At 39.2% G+C, this 23,917-nt stretch overlaps 1 protein-coding gene across 1 annotated transcript in view; it reads right to left on the bottom strand.

The window, feature by feature from the left end:
- Window positions 1-3,669: 3,669 nt before the first annotated feature.
- The window catches only part of EYA1 (EYA transcriptional coactivator and phosphatase 1), a 335,724-nt gene continuing 315,476 nt past the window's right edge, over window positions 3,670-23,917 (bottom strand). The window contains exons 13-18 of the mRNA XM_030795255.1: window positions 22,613-22,671; window positions 22,344-22,504; window positions 21,264-21,378; window positions 21,037-21,158; window positions 16,810-16,910; window positions 3,670-5,669 (exon numbers count right to left, since the gene is read on the bottom strand). Coding sequence (XP_030651115.1) covers window positions 5,589-5,669; window positions 16,810-16,910; window positions 21,037-21,158; window positions 21,264-21,378; window positions 22,344-22,504; window positions 22,613-22,671 — 639 coding nt within the window. The 3' untranslated portion in view covers window positions 3,670-5,588. The remainder of the gene's footprint in view (window positions 5,670-16,809; window positions 16,911-21,036; window positions 21,159-21,263; window positions 21,379-22,343; window positions 22,505-22,612; window positions 22,672-23,917) is intronic.

Below are 23,917 nucleotides of genomic sequence, written 5' to 3'. Positions count from 1 at the left end.
CCTTAGACCTAATATTTGAAGCCTTGTTTAGCATAGAAGCATCACCAGTAGCGAAGGCTGTGTATGCTGATGCAGGAGCCTCAGGCCCTTTCTATTCCTATCCTCTGCCTTTTCTTTCTCCCATGAAGGGTAAGCAGTCATGCTCACTTACCATAAAGGCACAAAACCTGTAGCTTTACTCTGAGATGGACAGTTAAAGCCCTTGCCTCCTCTCTCTCCTGGCCGCCCAACCCATCCTCTGCCTCCCAGACCCACAGTCCTGGCTCTCCTGCCCTTCCCTTATCCTTCCCTAGCTTGCTGCCCACCTTCTCACTCTGAGCTGCTCTCAGTTTCTTCTCTTCTCCCCACTCCCTTTGGGCCAGCTCCTCCCCAGCCTTCAGGTCTTAGCTGAGACATTGGTTCTTCAGGGAAGCCTTTCTTGCCTGCCCAGGCTGCCCACAGTAGATCACTCCCTTGCCTCTGTTAGTCTTGCTCATTGAGCCCTTCCAAGAATTGTAATGAATTCTTTAACAGTCACTGTCCCAATGCTCAAGGTCAGGTATCGGACTTTTTTAGCTTGTTTTCTAGACCAGGACAAAACAATGCAGTGGACTTTTGTAGGGTCTGTGCATCCAAGAAGCTGGTTCTTCAGTTGGGGAAATATTTTTGTGAAAAGTTAGCTAGTACGGTAATAGATAACATTAGAGAATCTTCCTGGCAGTGTCCCAAGCACTTCACATATACAGTTGACCCTTGAACAAGGCAGGGGTTAGAGGCACCAACCGTTCTGCCGTTGAAAATCCATGTACATCTTTTGACTTCTCAAAAACTCAACTAATAGCCTACTGGAAACTAGAAATTTTAATGATAACATAAACAGTCAATTAACACACGTTTGGATATTATCTACTATATTCTTAGAGAAAAAAATGTTATTAAGAAAATTATAAGGAAGAGAAAATATATTTACTATCCATTAAGTGGAAGTGGATCATCATAAAGGTCTTCATCCTCATTGTCTTCATGTTGATTAGGCTGAGGAGGAGGAGGAGAGGTTAGTCTCGCTGTCTCAGGGGTGGCAACAGTGGAAGAAGATCCATGTATAAATCGACCCATGCAATTCCAGCCCCGGTTGTTCAGGGTTCAACTGTATTAACTTATTTTGTCTTCATAATAGTCCTCTGAAGTAGATACAATCATTATTCCACTTTTACAGATGGGGCAACTCCTAACCACTGGGATGAACTGTCCACAGTGGTGCTGAGACTCCTTCCCTTGGGCGTGTCCAGATTCCTCTTCTGTCTCACTACTTCCTCCATTTGACCTATGTAAATATTTAGCCATCACTAAAAAAAACCCTGGGTTTACATTTCCGCCATCCTCGTCTGACTCTGACCACTGTTTGCTGAGACTGTCCGAACAGCCGAATAACTGGTTTCCCCATTTCTTCTCTTGCTCCTCTCCAGCTCTTTCTCCACCCTCTTCTCCACTCAGCAGCTGGGTGATCATTTCAAAGAGTAAACTAGACCAGGTCCCCCCACTAGGTAAAAATCTCAGTGACCTCCCATTCACTTAGGATAGCATCCAAACTCCAGACCACGACCTCAAGGTCTTCCTGGTCTCCTTCCCTTTACAAAGTCATCTCTTGCTCCTCTCCTCTTGGACCCATGGGTGTAGTTCTCATTTGGAGGATAAACAGAGTGTTCTCCTCTGTGGACCTTTGCCTGCATGTCCTGCCCCTCACCTTTACATGCTTCCAACTTCTTAGCAGTCAGATCTTGGCTCAGACATCTCGGCTCTGTCCATTCTATTAGAGGAAACTTACACTTGTCACTGACCCATGCGCTGTTTTATTTTCCAAAAAGAACCCTTTTGATATGAATGTAGCTTATTCATTCATTTAGTAATTCATTATGGTCTGTTTCCACCAACTCCAATGTAAGCTCAGTCCTTGGGGCATGGACATCCTACTCTCAGCACCTGGGACAGTGCCACACTGTTGAGGGGTAGGGGGCAGTGAGTCTTTATTGAATGAAATCTGGACTTCCAATAAAGGCATAGACAGAGGGAGAGAAGAGAAGGAGCTAACACTGCATGCTATTGATATAGGAGTTAGGAATAAATCATTTAGGCAGATAGTGAGGGTAGAGGAGTCCTTGGTAAGGTTTTCCTTTTAATGAAAAGCAGCCCTCAAATAATTTTCTTTTCTAACTAAGAGTAGCCTGTAAAATTGAGCTGCAGACATAGACAAGCAAGCTGGAAGCTTGCACAGGTGAGTGCCAGCAGTTGTGTCAATAGAAAATGGCTACCCGGGACTATGCATGTTCAAAATGGTGGCTCCATATTCCCTTCTCTTTGCCCGCCACGTGTACAGTAAGGAACAAACAAGATGAGCTGGCCAAGTGGAAAGCCCATTTGCATAATAATATTAGGGTAGGGTGGCCAGCCTTCCCCACGTGCTATGTGAATGTCACAGCTGGTCCAACCAATCTGTGGGCAAGGGAGAGAGCTGTTCTCCTTTTTCTTTTTCTTTCTTTTCCCTATTAAACCTCCACTCCTAAACCCACTCCTGTGTGTCTGTGTCCTTAATCTTCTTGGTGGGAAATGATGAATGAAGCTGCTTTACCAAGGTAGGGAAAAAAAGGTCTGTAGAGGAGGAAGAACTTGAGCTGGACATGATTTGGGTGGATTGAGGATGGGGTGAAGGAAGTCATTGTGGGCAATGGGAATGCTTTGAACAAAGATGAGGCAGAGATGCTTGAGAGCTGTTTGATGCATTAAAGAGCTTAGTATGTTAGCCTAGTATACTGATGATCTGCTAATTTCAATAATGAGAGAGAATGCTGGGAAGAAAGTAGAGACCGTGTTTGGAGGCTCTAGAATGCCAAGGGGAGAAATCTGAGCCCTAAATCCATGATCCAAGAGGAGCCATTAAAAATTTTGACCAGGAGTTGTCATGTTAGAGGTGGTGCTTTAGAAAACTCTTCTTCTGGATATGCCCTCCATTTGGCCTATTCTTTATACTTTCTTAATTTAAGCCCTAAAAACCCCTTTACTCCCCACCACTGTCTCTAAGATTTTCCCTAAAGTCTTTTCATTCTTGGGGTGTCGGGGCATGCTCAGGCACCTCATGATTCAGGCCACTTGACCTGGTGTGTGTGTATGAAAAATACACAACAGGGGCCTGACAAATGGGTGAGGCAGTGCATGTTTTTCATGTGTTTTCATGTATGAATGTGTTTCTAAGATAAAATTCTCAGGAGAAAGGCAGTTGTGCTGTTTTATAGCTGTCAATGATTAATCTGGCCAAATCATAGAGGTATCTGTTGTGGGCATTCTTTATTGATGACTGCTTTATAGTGTTGTCCCTTGGATATATAAGTGGCTAAATCTGTGCTCGCAATCCAAGATACTTCATGCTGAATTATGTTCTACGGTAGGTAAATTTGAGTAAGGGTCTAGTTTATGTAATTTTTGGAGAATTGAAGAACTTTTCCATTCTTCAGTACTTACAGTGATCAAAGAAACAGCTGTTACCCTGCAAGTTCAGTCCCCTAAAGGGCTGATAAAGCCATCACTGCAGTTACTTCATACAACTTCCTTTTGTAGGACTTTGGGTGTCCTAAGGTAACCAAGATCCTGCTATTTCATATAGCCAAGAGAAAAAGATCATCCCGACAGTCAGGGAGCTTACAGTACATCACAAATCAATTTTATTAACTTAAACACAAAATTAATGAAGAAAAATTCTGTACACAATGGTGGACACAGCACACCTTTATACAGTAAGGCCAAGATAAACTTTGTCTTTTCAGTCTGCAGAGTACAAAAACATAAAATGAAAAGGTTAAAAATTGTCAACTGTTTGCTTCAAGCAAAAAGGAAGAAAAAACTAATTCAATTGTGAATTTAAACAATTTGGATAATTCACAAATGACTAATTCTAGCAGCAACACACAACTTCAGAAAAGAATGAACTAGCTCTTCAGCTACTTTGGGTCAGAGCTGGTGTTTTTTTTCCCCCCATATATGATTAAAGAAGACTCATCCTAAGGGTAATTTCATGACAATGGATTGTGTTAGATGAGAGAAAATATTGCCCAGCCAAACTGACCGCTTTTGGAGAAAGTCTTATGGTCTGACAAAGGTGATAATTTTATTATTTATTTCCCCAGATTGATGCCTGTCATGTAGTACATAATGCATGTGGAGAGGAACGTTGTTTCCATGGTGATGACAATGGCAATGAACTTTCCTCAGGGTGGGAGGAAGAAAGAGAAAATATGCACATAGGGAGTAATGCAAAGTTTGCTGATTTCCGGATTAGCATCGTGTGTCTTCCTTTATCGAAAGAAAGAAAATGCAGACACGATAATAATTCTGAGCACATGAAAACTTTGTTAGTCTCCAATTCATGAACCATTTTATTAATAAAATATATCTACTATCAATCATCTATATTCTTTGTGGGAAGAAGCATTTGAATAATTATTTTTTCCAAGTAGTTACATATAATACATTAGTGTGGAAATGAAAAAGTGAGGTGGTGGGAGAGCTTACTTTTTTTCATATTGTTTAAGAAACTGCTGTGTTATTTCATCAAGGCCCTCAGAAGAACTGATGCAGGAAAAAATTTTAGAAAACAAAATCCTTACTGACACTTGACATCCATGCTTTTGGTCTTGACAACATTATCTAAAAAAAAATCCATTATCTACATATTTATACCCAAAACTTCTTAGATAAGGCACGGCACATGAATTTGTGCACGTGCTGCCTCATGCTTCACTATCAAGGCATTGCTACCTTTCAATGTCATTTCCCTAAACAATATGTAAAAGAATCATCCATTATTACAAATTTACACCAAAAATTCTTTCTGTACATGATTGTCTCAGTGATGTACATATTATACGTTTAAATTAGACATACTTAAAACTACTATGCGATGTGCTAAAATTGAAAGTACTGTACTCGCCATGTTGTGAGGCAGAGGCCTTTAATCACTTATTTCTAATGCTATTGTCTCTTCAATTATTTGATGTTAAAAAAGTCTGGTGGGTGAATTGTAGGGTATGTGAATTATACCTCAATAAAGCTGTTTTTTAATTTTAAAAAAGTCTGTTCATAAATAAGTAGAGATGTACAGATTACCCTGGGTATGAGACACCAAAAAGTAAACCTTCTTTACAAGAAAATTCCTCCACTGGTATTGAGGAAACACATTTCAGTCTCTGTTGTGCAATTAGGTTTGCTGTATTGGAGAAGCTGTTTATATCACATTGAAAATGCTAACAACTGAAGCGTTTGCAGGTCCTTTCTTCACAGGTTTGAACCGTGTAGTTAATGTGGCAGACACATAACGCTGTGCTAGAACATTCTCATGGCTTATTTTCATTGGATTCACAGTACTAGAGTCAACAGCTGTTCTGATGAAATAGACGTGGTCCTCCATTCACCACAAGGGCAGAGGTCAAGACTGACAGCAACTGCGCATCACCAGGCGGAAATTGGTAAGTTCTGGAGGCCAGCGCTGATGCGAGACTGGGGCCTGCTGGATCTGTCCCTGGTCACAGAGCAGCTGTGCGCTGTCAAAGTGCCGAGCGCTGTTACAGGTACTCCAGTTCCAAGGCGTGGTGCAGGGCCATGAGGTCCGAGTGGCTGGAGATCCTCCAGAAGGGCATCGCGTGCTGCAGCAGAGGCACACATACAACGTGAGGACAGAGCACCCAGCGCCAGCCGTGCCAGCTTTTTTGGAAGTCCACTCCCATGCTCACCCCCATTTTCAGTATCATGGAAAATGCCAGCTAACAAACATCTTAACATCACGTCTGTTTAAAACAAAACTTCAAACTTAATCCTCCCCCAAGAATACTGGACTGAGTTGTAAAATGTAATCTAGAGTCTGTTTCTTTGAAGAAGGGGATGGATATTTCCTAACTGGATCTACACTGTGACTTGAATGCCAGTTCCAAGCTTTAAATAAAAGAACGTTGCCAAATGTGGCAGCTTTTCACATATCCAGTGGGTTTTTCATGCTGAAAGTTTAAAAAGCTTGTACTTTATGAGTTTAAGCAGTTTTCCTTAGTTAGTAGTAGTTTACATTTTTTCTAACTTAATTGTGGCTCACATATGAAGCAATTTTTTTTCCATTTATTTCCTTCAGTTATTCTTCATATTGACCTTAAAATGGATTTACCATATGGAAAACATTTTAAATGAACATCTAAAGTTGTTTTTTTTTGTTTTGTTTTAGGTTTTTGTAATCTAAAAATCTAAGTAGTGGGAATGTTTGTGATACACGTGAATAAACCAAGGACAAGAAAACGGGGAAGAAATCAGAAGTTATGTCATCCATGAAGGGTCAAAAATGTGATGAACTTTTACTGCTCCAAAGCACTATAGTAAGTACTAATGCATCAGCAAAACCTTTTTAAGGGAAAGATAACCATCACCCTCCAGAGGACAAAATTCTGTTTACCTTATAGAATAGGATTCTTAAGCAAAAAAAGAATGTGGAGCCTGGAGTATAATTTGCAATTATAGTTCTGAGAAATTTGGAAAAATTTCAGACTAATAGGAGAATGTGGCATAGAAGCAAACAGAAATGAGGGTTGTTTTTTTTTTTTAATGTGTAGGTAACAGTGAAAGCCACTATTTTGATATATAGATCACATAGCTGCTACATACTGGGATATAAACTATTACTTATTAACAATGTATTTGCCTCAGATTATCTATTGAAATCACATACCACATTCCCATATGTAGACCTTTCTGGACTCAAGACTATTTTGGTGTATCTATATATATGTTGTTGCGTGATAACAGAATAGTCCAGAAATTAGTACTAAATATTTCTTTGTAGATTTCTAGAAGGATGCTCCACTTGGAAACTTCACACTGTAAGACGTAGCATTGTGCATTCATTCATACAGAGCACACTGTATCAGGTGTAGAAGATACAGAGATGCATGTGTTGCTGCCTACCCTATTTTGAGTAGCAAAAGTGCACAGCAATCATCAGTGTTCATTTATATCTTGTAGGAGGCGGGCAATTACCTTTGCCTAGTGAACTGGGAAAATATCTGAAAGGAGGTGATAGTTGAGCTAGGTATGAAGGATTAACATTCAGAAAAGCACTCTGATGGTTACGTGCATTGGGGGACAGAAAATAATGGAGACATTCATTGTTGGCATACTAGATGGGTATGAGAGCAAGACTTGGCTGGTGACATGAGTGGCTGCAGGAGCCAGCTGATGCAGGGCCTAGTAAGCCCTGCTAAGGAGTTTATTTGTAATAAACTCCTAATTCATAAATCCCAGTAGTTGTGTTAGGCACAATGCTAAGCACCTCAAAGAGACACAGGTACTACTATTACTATTGTACTAGTTAAAAAAAAAAGAAAAAAAAAAACAAAACCTGAGGCTTGGTGATGAAACAGAGAGGTTTAAATAAATAGCTGGTAAGGAGTGAAGCCAAGATCCGTACCAGGTGTGACTCTGAAGCTCATATGCTGTAAGGCCTCCTAGCTGTTCTCTGTAGGCTTTTTATTCAGCTGTGTAAATTATCAGCACCATAGCACAGGTTCAAACTAACTCTCTCTCTCTGCCCCCATCCATTCTCTGTGGGGTAAGAGACACCAGAAAAGAGTGACTATGATTCATAGACCTGGGTTAGAAAAACGTTTGATCCTATAGCTTTCCTCCTCATTAGAACAGAAATTAATGTTGTAAAATATAGAACCCTATAAAGAAATACAAATCATTTCTTATCCTACTACACAAAGCTCACCACTATAAACGTTTCTTTATATTTTCATATATGTACATACTCAAATGTACTTGAAATTATGTGTTTATCAAGTATGTTCCATTCAGTACCCTACTCATTTTACTACTTAATCTCAAATTCATTTTAGACACATTTTAAAAGAAAACTATTATTTTAAAAGTTTTCAAGTATTCAACTGTGCAGTGTTGCTATTTAACCACCTACTTGGTATCTATTTTTATATCCTCTTTATTTCTAATTGTTTTTCTTATTAGGCTTGCCAATCATTATTGCCCTTTCTCAAAGTTTTTTTGTCAACAGCTAAAGGGGTTATATAGTATTTCTATTGATCTTAAGTCCTATTAGCTCAGAAAGTAACAAAGGATGCTGAAAGCTCTTCAGATAATCATCTAGAAACTTTTAGGACAATCAATCATCTTCGTAAAAACATATAAAAATACTTGTGTGAAGTGGAATGCCTTTTTTCAGAGCAGGTTCAGTCAAATTCCTTTGCATGTCAATTGTCTGAGGTTCCCTATGTTCCCCACAGGCAAGTTACAACCATTAACAATGCAAATCTGAAAACTATTGGTGCAATCAGAATCCTGCACTGAAGAATGCCATGACTGTCAGAGAAATCGAAAAGGGAACTGAAAAAAAAAATCCAGCTAATTCTTTGGTACATAAAGTTTAAAGTGGGCATTTAATTTCATAGTAAACAAAGGACTGGTTCAATGGCTGTGTGTCTCATCTGCACATGTGTGTGGGTTGATACCGTCCAGAGAACACTTAGGTTTTTCTTTTAAACCATACTCAACACCATCGGGAAAGGTGAGATAATCTGCTAACAACCCTAAGTTGGCTTGTTTACTAGCACTAAAATATGAATGGCTTTAGTCTTCCTGTACAGAGTATTAATAAAGAACCACTTGGTCAAGCAGCACCCCGAAATGAGTTCAAAGGATGAAACTTCCTGTAGTATATTACAGACAACATATCACAATGCAGTGGGGATGGGCCACTCATTTGGGCAGAAGTGCCAGAGGTCCTACAATGAAAACTTCGCAAATCTTAGGTGTACATGAAAGAAAACTGGTAGACTCTGGGGACACTCCACCCACAAGGATAGCAGCTCTATCCTCTGCATTCTTTCATGGCATGCAGGCTAGTGATGTCCGCTGTAGTTAGCAGTTTCATTCTCACAAAAATAGTGGGCTTCTTTAAGAAATGCACATTTTATATTAACTGAATGACTATAAGAAGACAGTCTAGAGGAGTTCCCTTTTCGATTTCTCTGAGAGTCATGGCATTCTTCAGTGCAGGATTCTGATTGCACCAATAGTTTTCAGATTTGCATTGTTAATGGTTGTAACTTGCCTGTGGGGAACACAGGGAACCTCAGACAATTGACATGCAAAAGAATTTGACTGAACCTGCTCTGAAAAAAGGCATTCCACTTCACACAAGTATTTTTATATGTTTTTACGAAGATGATTGTCCTAAAATCAGAACTAATATTGCACAATGATAATGTTTTCCCTAAGTACGTACTGATGTGAAGATTTTACGCATTTATAAAAGCTTCTCAGGACAACTGGATACAAAGTAAACTTTTTTTTTCTCTTGCATCAATGTTTAGCCACTAGAACAAACATTTCTTATATGAAATCGGAGAGAAATGGTGGCAAAAGAGAAAAAGAAAAACACATGCTAGAATGAGGAGACCTGGGTTATATTCTCAACTTTGACATTAGCTATGTGACCTTCAATTATGACACAGTCTGCCTGAAGCCCTAGTTTCTTTATAACATGAGGGTTTACGGAAAATGACTCCGGGTTGCTTCTAGGTCAAAGACAGTCTGTGACTTTATTATCAAAACAAAGTCTGTTACCTGCATAGCACCGTAGCTACAGTAGATATGTAATACACACAAGACATATATCCCCAGTGCCAAGAGCTGACCAGCAGGCAAGATATAACTGATGAAACAATTTTATTACAATGTAAGGCAATGAGGGAGTAAGAATTAAAAAGATAAATTCAGAGAAAAGAGAGCTCAGTGGTAACCTGGAGAGGGTAAGCTGAGCTTGAGCTGAATTTGAAGAATGGGTGAAGTTGGAGAGGTGGAGGGGAAGTGGATAGGGGTCCCAGTTAGGAGGAGTAATTGGCCTGTGGAGGATGGGGCTGGACTGGTGTGTAAAATCATAGAGATGTTAAGGAGGTTTGTCAAGGTAGCAGCACTTGGAATATCTAACTAAGGAGTTTCGACTTTTGTCTTGTAAATGGTAGGAGCGAGAGGCTGACACTTCCTCAGTGCTAACACTTCCACAAATAGGTGGGGGTATTTTAAGCAATTTAGGGCAGCAGTCGGGAAGGATGGACTAAAGATGTTTCTGGCTGGTAGCAGAGAAACTAGGTAGAATTACAGTGGAAATGGAGTGGGTGTAATAGATGCAAGACATATTGTGAAGAGAGAGTTCATGTGACTCAGTGGTGGGTGGGCATCAAAGAACCCCAAATCATGTCCGAGTGGGCCAACTGGTTTGGGATAGCTGAATTCCTCTGCTTGTATTCAGACATTCAGTGGGTAGCACATGGGATACTTACCCAGAAATATTCTCTCAGGCTGCTGAGGCCCTGGGACTAAAAACAGAGCTACCCACAAATCTTAACAGAAACGACAGCTGGAACTGCAACATGCATGTGATTCGTTTATCAAGATTAGGCATATATTGAGAGAAGTAGGTATCAAGGCCTAAAATTAGCACATGCTTTTGTGTCTTCAGAACCAAAATTTTGCCTGATGGAAAACAATGACACATCCTTCCTGTTTTTCTTGCCTCCTGGAGCAACTTTAAAAATCTCCTTCCTCCATCCTTCCTCATCTGATATTTAGCATTTATACCTTTAGACTACATATAACATCAACCATATAAAAGGCTGGGTATGTGGATACACATACGTAAATAGAATTTTGCTGAATTATTAAAAATGTGTTAATTACAACGTTTCAAAGTTTTTAAAGCATATACCCTCTGACTTAAGTATTGCAGTTTTAGGAATTTATCCTACAGATGCACTTGTACATGCGTGAACTGTAGAACTGTTTGCAGTAGTAAATACTGGAAACCACCTAAATGTTCACCCCAGGGGACTGGTTAAATAGCACATCCACATGATGGAATACCGATGCAGTCACTTGAAAGCATTAGAGATGCAAAGCTTCATGGACTGATATAGAATAACTACCAGGATGGATTAAGTGAAAAAGCAGGTATGAAAAAAAGTGTATACTTCTCATTTGTGTAAAAAAATACTTATTTGTGCTTTCATATGCACGTACCGTATTTAGAAAGTTTTGCAGATGCAGGTACAAATACTTTTCAAATTGTAAATAAAGGTATCAAGGGAGAACTTATTACGAAACTTATTGTGCAACATTGCTCTTTTATTTGTATATCTGCTTGCCCTCTAGACATAAGTATGCTCTTTAAGGATGACGATGAAATCCAGTTCAAAACCTGGCATACAGTAAGTGATTAACTATAAATGAATTTATCACTTTACAAAAATCACATTCACCGTACTCAGTGTTTATAACCTTGATGTCCCACTTAAACTAAAGACAAAAAATTGCTTTACAAATGTTATTTTATAAAAGTGGCTTGTATTTTTCTCCTAAATAAGCTTGAAATTGGGCATCATTAATCAGGTTCTCAGCTTCATCTTGGATTTCAGCAAGTTTTAGAATGCACATATACAATGAACGTATTTAATGAAGCCTTTCTCATTGTGCAGAATAATGGATGCTTGCCATTTTTTCTCCCTTTCCCATTAACAAGATATTTATTTTAAATAGTTCTCTGAAAATAGTTAATTTATTAGCAAGGTCACTTTTGCTACTCTAGAAATGAAAACTAGATGTCAATGTACAGGAGACTATTTCCTACATTCTTTTTTTTAAACAATCATACTTAGGTCTAATCATTTTCTCTCAAGCCATGTTGCATTAGGGAAACAATTTTATGGTAAAAAAGAACAACTTGTAGATTTTGACAACAAAAGACATACGTCAAAGGAAGACTTCCATAGGTAGAGACTTCCCACAATCTTTCCAAGAACAAAGAGGCACTCACACAAACTCTTGCAAGAGATCCTTTCAAAATGAGGTTGTTCTTTTACGAAACAAAGGTATTTCTAACTTCTTCTCTTTGAAGGAGGTACTTTTTATGATACAAATTATAGCGTTAGATTAAATTACTGCTGAAAGCCCTTGGACTACATTGGCAAAGAGAATAAGGATGACAGAATAGATTTCAACTGACCATTAACGAAACAGGCAACTGGCAGATTTACTTACTGGGTTTTGTTTCTGTGATTTTAAAAAAGTAACAATCTCTAGCAAAAGAACATTATTTAAGGAGATGACAGATCTCTACAGGGGAAAGAAGAGCATGTCGTATTAAATTTCGAAGGACGCAGGGAACTAAGAGAGACAAGCTAAATAGTTAAAATCAGTTTTGAAGCAATGTAAAATGTTTTGATTTGGCAAAACATTTTAGTGCTCAAATGTGCAGAACTTCATTGGTTTGCTATTAATTTTATTTAATAAACTAAATTGCCCAGGAGCTAAAGCACATGATCAGAATTATGCGTTTTAAAAATTTTAATCATGAATGTAAAATTAGGGGAAAGAAGACACTTATATAGTTATAGCTAACTCCCGAAAAGAAAGAAGAATTGCATTTTATTCTAATAATTTTTTGAAAAACTATGTAAATTCTTTTTTGTAAGTCAAGTCATACTGACGGTACATAAATGTAGTTTATAGTTTGAAGAAACTTTTTTTTTTTTTTAAACAGGTTCTCACTCTGTTGCCCAGGCTGGAGTGCCGTGGTGCCATCACAGCTCACAGTAGCTTTGACCTCTGAGGCTCAGGTGATCCTCACACCTCAGCCTCTTGAGTAGCTAGGACCACAGGCAGCACCACTATGCTGGGCTAATTTTTGTACTTTTTGTAGAGACGGGTTTCACCATGTTGCCCAGGCTGGTCTCAAACTCCTGGGCTCAAGTGAGCCACCTGTCTCAGCCTCCCAAAGTGCTGGGATTACAAGTGTGAGCCACCACTCTCAGGCTGCAGAAACTTTTCACTAGATCTCACAGTCAGAGGAAATAACTGAGTTCAAATCCCGATTTAGCTACTTTCTAGCTGTGTGATTTTTGGCCGAATTATTCACCCTTACAGTGCCTCAGTTTTCTCATCTGTAAAATAGGTCTAAGGATTCCTTCATAGGATTATGAGGATTTAATGAGAAAAATGGATGGGAGGGCCTAAAAGAGGGACTGGTATATAATAAGGGCTTTATAATTGGTAACATTTTTTTTTTCTTTGGGACAGGATCTCATTCTGTCGTCCCAGCTGGAGTGCAGTGGCATGAGTTCGGCTAACTGCGGTCTACCTTCCGGGCTCGAGTGAAGTCTACCCTCCGACTTCAGCTTCCTGAGTAGCTGGGACTACAGGCACCCACTACCACACCTGGGTAAATTTTTATATCCTTTATAAAGACAGGGTTTTGCCATGTTGCCCCAGCTGGTCTCAAACTCCTGAGCTGAAGTGATCCACACACCTTGGCCTCTCAAAGTGCTGGGATTGCAGGTGTGAGCCTGGCTTGGTAGCAATTTCTGTTACTTACTACCATTATTATTAATCCTGCAGCATGGAAAGCAATCTCTTAGTTTCTTTAGCTTGAGTTTTCATATGTAGTTTTAAAAATGAGATATTGTACAAAGAAGGATTTTCCAAATAATTGTAATAGAATAGTTTTGTACACCTTATAATCTATTCTTTGGTACTGTTGTAAATGAATTGTACCAGCATTTGAATTTAAAGTATTTTATTGGGTTGTTCCCACTGCCATCAGCAACATTCTATGTGTATTAAATTAGTATTAAAACTTTATAATATACATGGAAGTAATTGGAAACCCTCTAAAGACTATAAATCAGTGAGGCAAACATTTAGGAACTGTCTATAGATTTAAAAATTATGAACCTCAGCCTGTTTCCAGTATAAAAATTAACTAAAACTGGCTGGGCACGGTGGCTCATGCCTGTAATCCTTGCACTTTGGGAGGCAGAGGCGAGTGGATAACTTGAGGTCAGGAGTTTGAGACCAGTCTGGCTGACTGGCGAAACCCCGTCTCTACTAAAAAATACAAAAATTAGCCAGTCATCATGGCGCATGCCTGTAATCCCAGCTACTTAGGGGACTGAGGCAGGAGAATCACTTGAACCTAGGAGGTGGAGGTTGCAGTGAGCCAAGATCGCGCCACTGCACTCCAGCCTGGGTGATGGAGACTCTTTCTCAAATAAAACAAAAACCAAAAACTAAAAACGAACCTCAGCCTATTTCCAGTATAAAAATTAACTAAAATCCTTTAACTAAAACCTTTTGTTACATCAGAAATACATAAAGTTTTCACGTCTGCTCTACTAGCAAAATGCATTGAGCACCTGTTTGTCAAAGCTGCCAGGATTAGAATCTACCAGGAAGTGTCAGCATTTGCCTAATGTAATGATGAGTTGATGGGTGCAGCAAACCAACATGGCACATGTATACCTATGTATCAAGCCTGCACGTTGTGCACATGTACCCTAGAACTTAAAGAAGTATAATTAGAAAAAGAAAAAAAAAATCTTAACTGCTCTTCAAAGACAGCAAATACTCTACCCCTATCAATACTCTCAATTCTAAGAATTGAACTTATCAGAAAGGTTTGGGAAGGGACTCACTCACAGAAACCTTGGATAAGATCCAAAGGATTTCACTTTTGTTCCCTGCATTTTAAGTAATCACTTTCATAAACATCCCTCTCTACCTGCCACAAGCTAGAAAGCCACATTTTGGCAATTTTTGATATTAAACTTTCTGGTGGATACCAGAGGGAGAAGGACCAGCCTGGAGATGGATTCACACCTTGGCCTAGGGCCATACTGGTCAGAGGTGCAAATCTGTTCCATCCCTGCCCTGCTGGCCACTAGGAGGGTCCTGAATAGGAATGGCTTGGGAATTCCAGAGGCTTTCCTAGAAAGAAGACTTGAGTCTGGATCTCAGAAAACATTCTCTTCACCTCTCCAGGATTGTGTTTTGGGGATTCTGACTTTTAGTCTGGGAAAGGTTTTACTTCATAAACACAGTCCAGAGAGGTAACAGAGGCACCCAATGACACTAGTGGTGGGTCATCGGTGAAGTGGGAAGATTAAAACTACTGCTTAAATGGCAAACGCTGCTTCACACTGAACATGAGGAGACCTGAAGTCATGTGTGGGTTTCCACCAGCACCAACCAGACTCACACAAGTTTGTGACTGGGATACATTCTGTATCTATGGGAATTCATAAAATTATCTAGTTATAAAATTAGGGTCAGTGATTATGATTTTAGTGGAACTCAGAGGCACTGAAGGTGAACTAGGCCATCTTCAGAGCCTGTAGGAAGGCTGGCCATGTATCATACTTAGGCTCAGTGCTGCATCTGTAATCTGGTGACCTTACGTGCCATTTCTGGCATATGCTGAAATATTCCAGAAGGGCTGAAATATTGTATCATTTATGGAAATATACACGGATTCCTATGAGTGAGTGTATAAGGAAGGGAATGGAAAATTATGCTGTTAGTTAATCCCATAAAATATTTAATTGTTCTTCAAGAAACACTTACAGAGTACAACTACGACAATATTCAGGGAGTTATAAAAAAAATCTGAAGACAGTCTCAACAAACCAAGCAAAGTAAGATTCCTGAATCTGTGAAGCTCACATTTCTTTGCTGAAACAGGCACATAAACAATAACTACAGCTACCTTTTGTTGTACACTTTACACATATCTATATTATGGGAGTTATATATCTTTACTAAATCTAATCCTCAAAATAGCCCAATGAGCTGAGTGCTATTACTATCCTCATTTATAGACAAGGAAAGGGGAACAGAGGGTTAAGAACTTGTTCAAAAAGTTACAGGAAGGGTAAGTGGCAGGGTCATAATTCAAACTCATGCTGTCTGGCTCAAGAATCCAAGCTATTTATCACTGCAGCTCCTTCAGTTAAAATATAAGGCAGCATGACTATAATTGATCTCTTAAAAGCATAACAGAAAAGGTAGTACATGAATTGAATTTTGCAAATGAATAAGACCATGACAGAAGGGCATTAGGGAAAAGATTCCAAGGAGACACAGCAGGAAGGAAAAGCTGTGGGGCAATGGTCAAGGAAAGCTGAGTGCACTGACACGACCACAGTGTAAGGTACAGGAGGGAGACAGATTAGAAAGGCAGGCTGTAACCAGACTGTGGAGACCCTCAGTGCCGGGCTAAGGAAGGTGGTCCTTGGCTTTTAAAAATGCAGTGAGAGGCACAACGAGAAAGCTTTTGCTCAGAGAAATGATAGAATCACACCTGCAGAGATTCAGAAGAATATACTGAAGTGCAACGGGCAAAGCGAGAGTCAAGGGATTTATAGTTGGGTCCACTCCCTTCCCCCTGCCCTGAGAGAGACAGGTAGGACCTCGTGATGTAAAGAAGACATCGAGTCCTCTGGGGCAGCAGATAGTTTTATCTTATCTTCCAGGCCAACTTTGACCAACTGGTAGAGGCTTCTGAAGGATGTTTGAAAGGTTCTTAGGCTGCGTCCAGACTCAGGTAACAAGGTCTGAACCATCTGGCATGTCTGCCATGGGTACAGAGAAGGTCCTGCTGGCACATGTGTTATCTCTGCTCTGGATGACAGCTACGCCACTAACAACACTTCAGTTCTGCTCTCAAACTCTACCTTCTATGAACACCACTTGTGGTGGCCCCTGAGTTTGTGCACACTACTATTCAGAAAGATCACTCCATATTTACTGAATTCTACTTTACCCTGTTCAGTGCTTACAGTACTGCACATATTCATCACGTGTTTCACAGAAATGGAGCCTGTTTAAATGATCCAGTTATGAGAATCCTGAAGACTGGAAAAACAAACGAGACAAGATGCACCATGTAGGAACGCTCACCTTTTTCGCTCCTTGTTCTTCTTCTACACCATCTCCTATAACAACATACACCACTTTTCTTCCAAACCTTTGAATTATTCTCTCAAAACAGCTTTCTTTTCCTAGTGAACAAAAATAAATGATAGAACATGTGAAGTTTGGGTAACCTAATGTGACAGTGCTTGAACTTTTTATATAAAATGCTTTCTTCATGCTCTGATTCGAATGCCCCACTTGTGCCTCTAAGAGGAATGCTTTTATGCCACTTGGGTTGTATGTGCCACAGCACAATAAATTACAAAGTAAATTAATTAGCAGTGTGGTGTCCTGTCCTTTGGAAATTGATAGTTAAATACTCTCTTCCCAAGGACTCATTTATTAAAAAATGGAATCTAGTCAATCACAGCATTGCAACTGGGGTAGTGGGAGAAAGTACTGTTTTGCAGTGGGACTTCTTTTTCCCCTTATATATAAGCTGAACTCAAACATAGGCAATTCTGGCAACATATTTTAACTTGATTTAAAAGAGTTTTTTTTTTCATATGTCAAACTTTGAAAATATCTGATCCAAAGACTATTGAGAATGATAAAAAATAACTGGACTTGTTTCTGTTCTAGCAAGAAAACACAAACATTGGAATTAGCTTATTCCTTCATTTTCGGGTTGAATTAAGGACCCTGAAAGTCTGATGTAGTCTCTCGTAAAACTCCTTCTCAAATAAATGTCAGATAATTTGGGGTAGTGCAGCAAGATGGTACCTGCCTTACCCAGGCATCTAATGTTCAATGAAGCACTTTCCTGGAGGAAAGCTGGAATAAAGGTAATGGAATACCCTTATCTGTCTATTATCTTTCCCATGTCATGACTTAGTTTGGGCTCCTGTGGTGGCTACACTGTCAGCACATTCCCACAGTTAATGCAAGCATTGTTTCTTCTCAGAGAAGAAACTGGTGTTCCAAGTCTTGGACTGCCAATAGGGTCATTTTAATGGACAATGGGACAGTTTATAGTTTTCAAATGTGAATGGCTGAGCGAAGCCTGCACCTCTTTCAAATAAGGATCAGATATACACATGAACAAATTGCTTGTTTGCTTAAACAAATGTCTGCTTTATATTTGTATTTTGCACTAAAATCTCTAGTTTGCATCTGACACAATGAAATAGAGCTAGCCTTATTCAAAGGATGCAATTTAAATGCCTCTTTAGTTGTCCACTAAACTGTGAAATATTAAATCACTTTAAGAAGCAAATACGAAGTGTAGTTTTCACTGCAAAAATACACAACCAAAAACTTCGACGTCATGAAACTTTTTTCCCTCCTTACGGGGAAATGCTTATGTGTTTTTGCAAAGTTTCCCTCTTGTGGAAAAAGGAAGGTAAATTCAATGTAATTTAAAGGTGAAGTTGTGGTAGACAAAAAAATCCTTGCCTATATACTATCTGCTATTTGGTTCATTGTCAATTTGGGGTCATGTAGAAATTTTTCACAATAGAGGTTAAGAAAATGAAGCTTAGATTTGAGAAGTTAACTTTAGTTTTATATGAAGTATTCATTTTGATGAGTCCATTTTGTCTGAAAGGTCATCATAGCTCTGCCAACTGAGATACCAGTCATCTCCTCCTATGACTTTAGCATTTTGCCTACAATAAAAATTACTGGGGCCGGGCACAGTGGTTCACGCCTGTAATCCCAGCACTTTGGAAGGCCAAGGCAGATACCTGAGGTCAGGAGTTTGAGACCAGCCTGGCTAACATGGAGAAACCCCGTCTCTACTAAAAATACAAAAATTAGCTGGGCATGATGGTGTGTGCCTGTAATCCCAGCTACTTGGGGAGGCTGAGGCAGGAGAATCACTTGAATCCAGGAGGCACAGGCTGAGATCATGCCACTGCACTCCAGCCTAGGTGACAGAACAAGACTCCATGTCAAAAGAAAAAAAAATTGCTGGGTTTTCTGCATTGATTCCCCACATATATCTTATTTGATGGTGAAATCCTACTTCCACCACCACAAATTTTTTATTCTGTATTGAAAAAGAATTAAAGCTTAATATTTTAAACAAAATGCCCATTAAAAAAACAACGCTTACTGGATTGTAATTTCCTATTATATTATCATTTTCAGATTATTTGGGGTTAAACTTCAATGCACATGCTACGTAATACACTACTCCTGCTTTCTTTCTGAGAACCTAAGCTCTACCCGCTTCTGTACTGTGGGCTGCTTTGGCATTTGTTCCAACCTTCATGTGCTGGTAAACCTTTTCCACAATCCCTGATTACAACACTATATAATTATAATTCCTCTTAATTGATATAGATGAAAATAGAATTAACATGTGACTTAAACTGTTTGCTATTTTTATGGGACATGAAAGCACATAAAAGTTCTGATTATAATGGGCTACTAGGAATTTCACTCTATTTGATATATTTCTTGCTTTTTGATATTTTCCAACGATTTGTTCTTGGCCCTTCTTGGGAAGCATCAGTCATTCTCAAACTCCAGATATGTATTTCTAACTTGAAAGGTTAGCCTGGATGAATCCCATCAGCACCTTGCTGAGTGTGTCTTTCTGCCACTGATTGAAGAGACCCCATTGGGTCTCTTCCAACTCAACACTGATAAAAATCAAACCTGATTTCCCCATCAGTTAATTGTGCCACTATTGACCCAGGTGCCTAAAAGAAGTCTTGTGTTAGCCTTCTTCGAAATAAATGGTCATTTATTGAGCCATTCATTCAATAAATTCATGTCTACTTTTATTGAGTACCTACTGTGTGCTGGGTGTTACAGCTACTATGATGAGCAAGAGAGACAAACCTAGTCCTCCAGATTATTACAGTATGACGGGGAAGTCATAGTATGAACCAATAATTATAAAAGTAATTTTTTAGTAATCATTTAGTAAATGCTTTGAAGGAGAAGCACAGGAAGTGTAAAAGTGCAGGCAAATGGAAGTTGGGCCTACAGGGATTCCATTTTGGCCCCTTTTTATTATATGGAGTTGAGCAGCCAAAGACAGCCTTCTTGCCACCTGCTAGAATGCTCATACCCCTTCCCCTGGACTAAAATAACATTCATCTCCTTAGGGGGTGATATACAAGGCCATTCATGCCTAGACCCGAGTATACCTTTTCAGCTTTGGCTTCTAATGAGCACTGCACACTAGCAGGGCCACTCACAAATCCCTCAGCAGGGAACATATTTTAATTTCTCTGTCCATTTGCATTGTTCTCACTAGCCCATCTACCTGTTGAACTCTCACTTGCTCTTCTATACCCAGCTCAAATGTCACTTCTTCCCTTTAGCTTTCACAGACACTTGGCCTCTGCCTCTTCCTGGGTGGCAGTGAATGCTTCCTCAGTCATGTGCACATTCAAGCACTTAGCAGTGGGACCCTGCAGGATACAGCAAGGAGTCTAGACCTTGGAATCACAGAAACATGAGGCTTGAGACTTGGGTTTGTGAGCTATTGACCGCAACAATTTACTTAAGTCTCTGGACTTTAGTTTCCTCATTTATAAAATGGAAAGATTATAAAGATTGACTTTAAATGTAAAATGCTTAGTACAGTTCAGGACATCTAGTAGACAACTAAAACATGCTCATTTGCATACTCTTGTATCATATTGGATTGTCATGTAACTGTCTGCTTCCCCTGAGAACAGGAGCCATGTCTTTTTTTATCCCTATGTTGATTCTGCCTTGATTTATATTCTAACTAAATTTCATAAGTCTTTTCCTCCCACCTATGTTTCTTTCATGCAAGAAGCTTTTAAATCTCCACAACAAAAATGGAAACTCAATTGATTATACATATTGAATGAAAAACAAAACAAATATTTCTAGTAATAAAGAAATCTGTTATTAGAGTTGTTTCATTTCTACTTTGTGTAATTTTATCTTGCTGTTTGTTTTAGCTTAGAAAATCAGATATTTTTGTTAATGTTGCCTAAAAGGATAAAAATATGATAATAATCCAGAATCGATGCTGTTACTCTACCTAAAATGCCCCGGTCTTAACGTTAGCCAGTCAAGTACAATTTTAGGACTTCAGCTACTGTATTATGCTTTCTGTTTCTCTTACGTCTAAATCCAGTTTTGCAAATGGGTTAAATTATTCTTATATATATATTTTTACCTATGTAGCATTCTGGAAAAAAAGTTTCATTTATTGCCTTTCATTTTTATTGTCCTGAAGGAAAAGAGCTGATTGTTATAAAGAAAAGAAAAGCAGCTCACCTATTTTAGTTGCACTGTAAATATTTTCTATTGGAAATACAATTCCTAATCCATACAGCAGGACTTTCGCCAATGCTGGGATGAGCTGAGTAGTTGTTACTAAAATATTCACACAGTTTGTCCTATGAGAACAAAAAGAAAAAAAAGACTGTTGAAAAATAAATCTCCAAAATGAACAGGCACGAGCATTGCCCATTTCCTGGCAAAGACCCCGCAGAGAGCCTCACCGGGAGTGAATGAGCGAGAGTGCTTTCAGGGCCAGTGTCAACCAGGAGTCTGTCAGGGCTTCAATTTCGGCCCTCAACTGCAGCCAGGCTTCCCTCTTAGCTGGACCAAGCAGACCTGAGGATTTAAAAGCACATGATGAACTACTTCCTTACCAATATATTTCTTCGACTTTACAAATAGTTAACATATAAAGAGTACTATGAATACCAGCCTCAAGCTTTATAGTATACAAAGTATCTTTCACATAGTATGATTCATTTGACAAGTATTTATTTGGTTTGGTTATAGAAGTCATCTCTTCTTTTTGGGGAACCTACTCTCCGCATTCCTCTAACTGTAGTTTGGGCAGAGGTGACTCCACCTTCTGGCTCCCAGGGTAGGTGTACAGCATTCGCTTGGCCAGTGGAAGTCAGTCTTGGAACTTTTGCTGAATCTATTAGGAAATAATAGATTCCCTCCCCTCATGGATGTGCCAAACTACTGGTAGGGTATAAAGCTGGATCTACTGGTGGTCATTTTGCCACCTCTTGGGAGGGACTGACCCAGAAAGGCCTTTATCCAAAGGAAGGCACAGGCTTCCCCGACAGCATCATTCAGCATCTGTATATAGCCATGCAGGAAACCGACCTCACCCCTAAACTGTTTATTATTAAGTCACTGTATTCCCTTTTCATGCTAAAGCCATTATGAACCAAAGTCAAAAGATTCAAACTAATCCAAGTATTTACCCGGTAGCAGGAGATTTACAACCCATCTTGTGATTTGGGCAGAGGTGGCTAATTCTTCCAAGGATGCTAATCCTTCCTTGAAAGGACAACTGAATGTCAGAGAGGTCAAGAAACTTGCCCCAGGTCACATCACTAGGTAACAGAGACAGGACTAGACTGGAACAGCCAGGGCAGCTGGCTCCAGTCCAATATTTCTGTCACTAAATCACAGCAGAATAATGGCCAGTGAGATGAAACTGCCCTAAAAAAAAGCTATTATATTCAAAGCAGTGTGACACAAAAGTGTACAGTACTTTTGGAATTGTATCTGGACTGTCTTCACCCACTGAGATACTGGTGGTAATCACTTGCCTCCAACATTATTTTTGTAGGTGTTGTAGATCTCTTTTACCCGTCTGTAGCGGAAGGCCAACTTTCTCATCCAGTCCACACCGCCCCGTACACCAGTTGCCAAACATAAGTTAGCGCTGGTTGCTGCAGCAGGAAAGCCATCTGTTCCGAAGTTATATGTGCTATTTAGACGCAAGAAAAGCCCAAAGTTAACCAAACAGAAAGTCCATCTTAATTAAGTAATTAAACTATAAAAGGGAGACGGTCACTTCACATTCAAGGGTGCTCACCTTAGGTCCTGTCCGTTATCATCTGAAGAAACATCATCTATATGGACTTGGTCACATTCCTAAAATGCAATTAAAATGATACATGTCAATTTTTTAAGAGCACCTAATTTTTGTTTGTTTTGTTTTGGAAAAACCATACATATTTTTTAAAGCACCTTAATTGGAGGGTTTTTCAACTCTGTCAATCAGTAGGTGGCAGTCTTGTAAAATTGACATTTTTACCTACGTAGGGTGCTCTCCTATAAGAAAGAAGCAACGTTGTTAAGGACTACTGTTACTCAGCTTCAGAAAACACATTTTTGTGTTTAGAAAGGAAAGTGATTGAAAACAATTAGCATATGTATTCCATAAACCTCAGGTACCTTAAGCCATCATGCTGCTCAGAGCTGATTCAGTCAGTGCCTAAGCATAACTGAAACCAGACATTTTGGTAAATGTAACATGCTAGAAAAATTAAACCTGATGCTAACTGCCAATGAAATTATGACCTCTGATTGCTGTCGAGCCACACACCAACACAGCCCGAGGCCAGTGCGCCGAGGAGCCCAGACAAAAAATCTGTTACTGGTTTCCATTTATTTGAGAGATGTGAGTTTTATCCTCTCTCTTTCTCTCTCTCTCTGTGTGCATGTGTGCATGTGTGTGTGTGTGTACACATGTGCACGATAAAAACCATGGGAGACTTCAAAACCTAAATAAAAATAATCAAACCATGTGCTTTTTTACTGTTTAGTTTTACATTTTTAGTGTTATTTTTAGCTGTTTTACTATTATTACATATTCATTGGATTTATGAGTTTATTATGGCATATTGTTATTTTAAACAGATCTTATTTTTAAATTCCAAACTGTGTAAACTACTTAGAATAGGAAGCCATGCTTACGGGCTAAAGCTCTATTGGGCCCAGTTAACGTTTCTGCACCTGTTTGCAGATATATCGGAGCACCCATATGTCTTAACCACCATATCCCCAGATGAATTGTGGGAAGAACAGGCACTCAATAAACATTTGTTGAATGAATGAAGGCATATTAATTTGGAGGCAGACAAGGACTCTAGTCCAGAAACTTAACACCCCCACTTGGCTGCTTTCATATTTCAGTCATGCTCCTCTCTTTGCAGTCAGGCTGCAAATACCCCAGAGGCCTTTATTGTACTTATTTCCATTAAAGTTTTAGTTTAAAAATATTATCAAAAGAAATTTCCAGGCACACATCCTGTATTTTAAAAGGTTCTTTTTGACTGAAGGTCTGGTCATGTTTCAGATAGAGTTAATTTTATAAAATCTAGCCCATCTCTCTAGC

This window comes from Nomascus leucogenys, chromosome 16, assembly GCF_006542625.1.
Source record: "Nomascus leucogenys isolate Asia chromosome 16, Asia_NLE_v1, whole genome shotgun sequence".
In the NCBI taxonomy this organism is placed as follows: Eukaryota; Metazoa; Chordata; class Mammalia; order Primates; family Hylobatidae; genus Nomascus; species Nomascus leucogenys.
The sequence above is the reverse complement of the archived record's forward strand: the minus strand, read 5'-3'. Positions and strand labels throughout refer to the sequence as shown.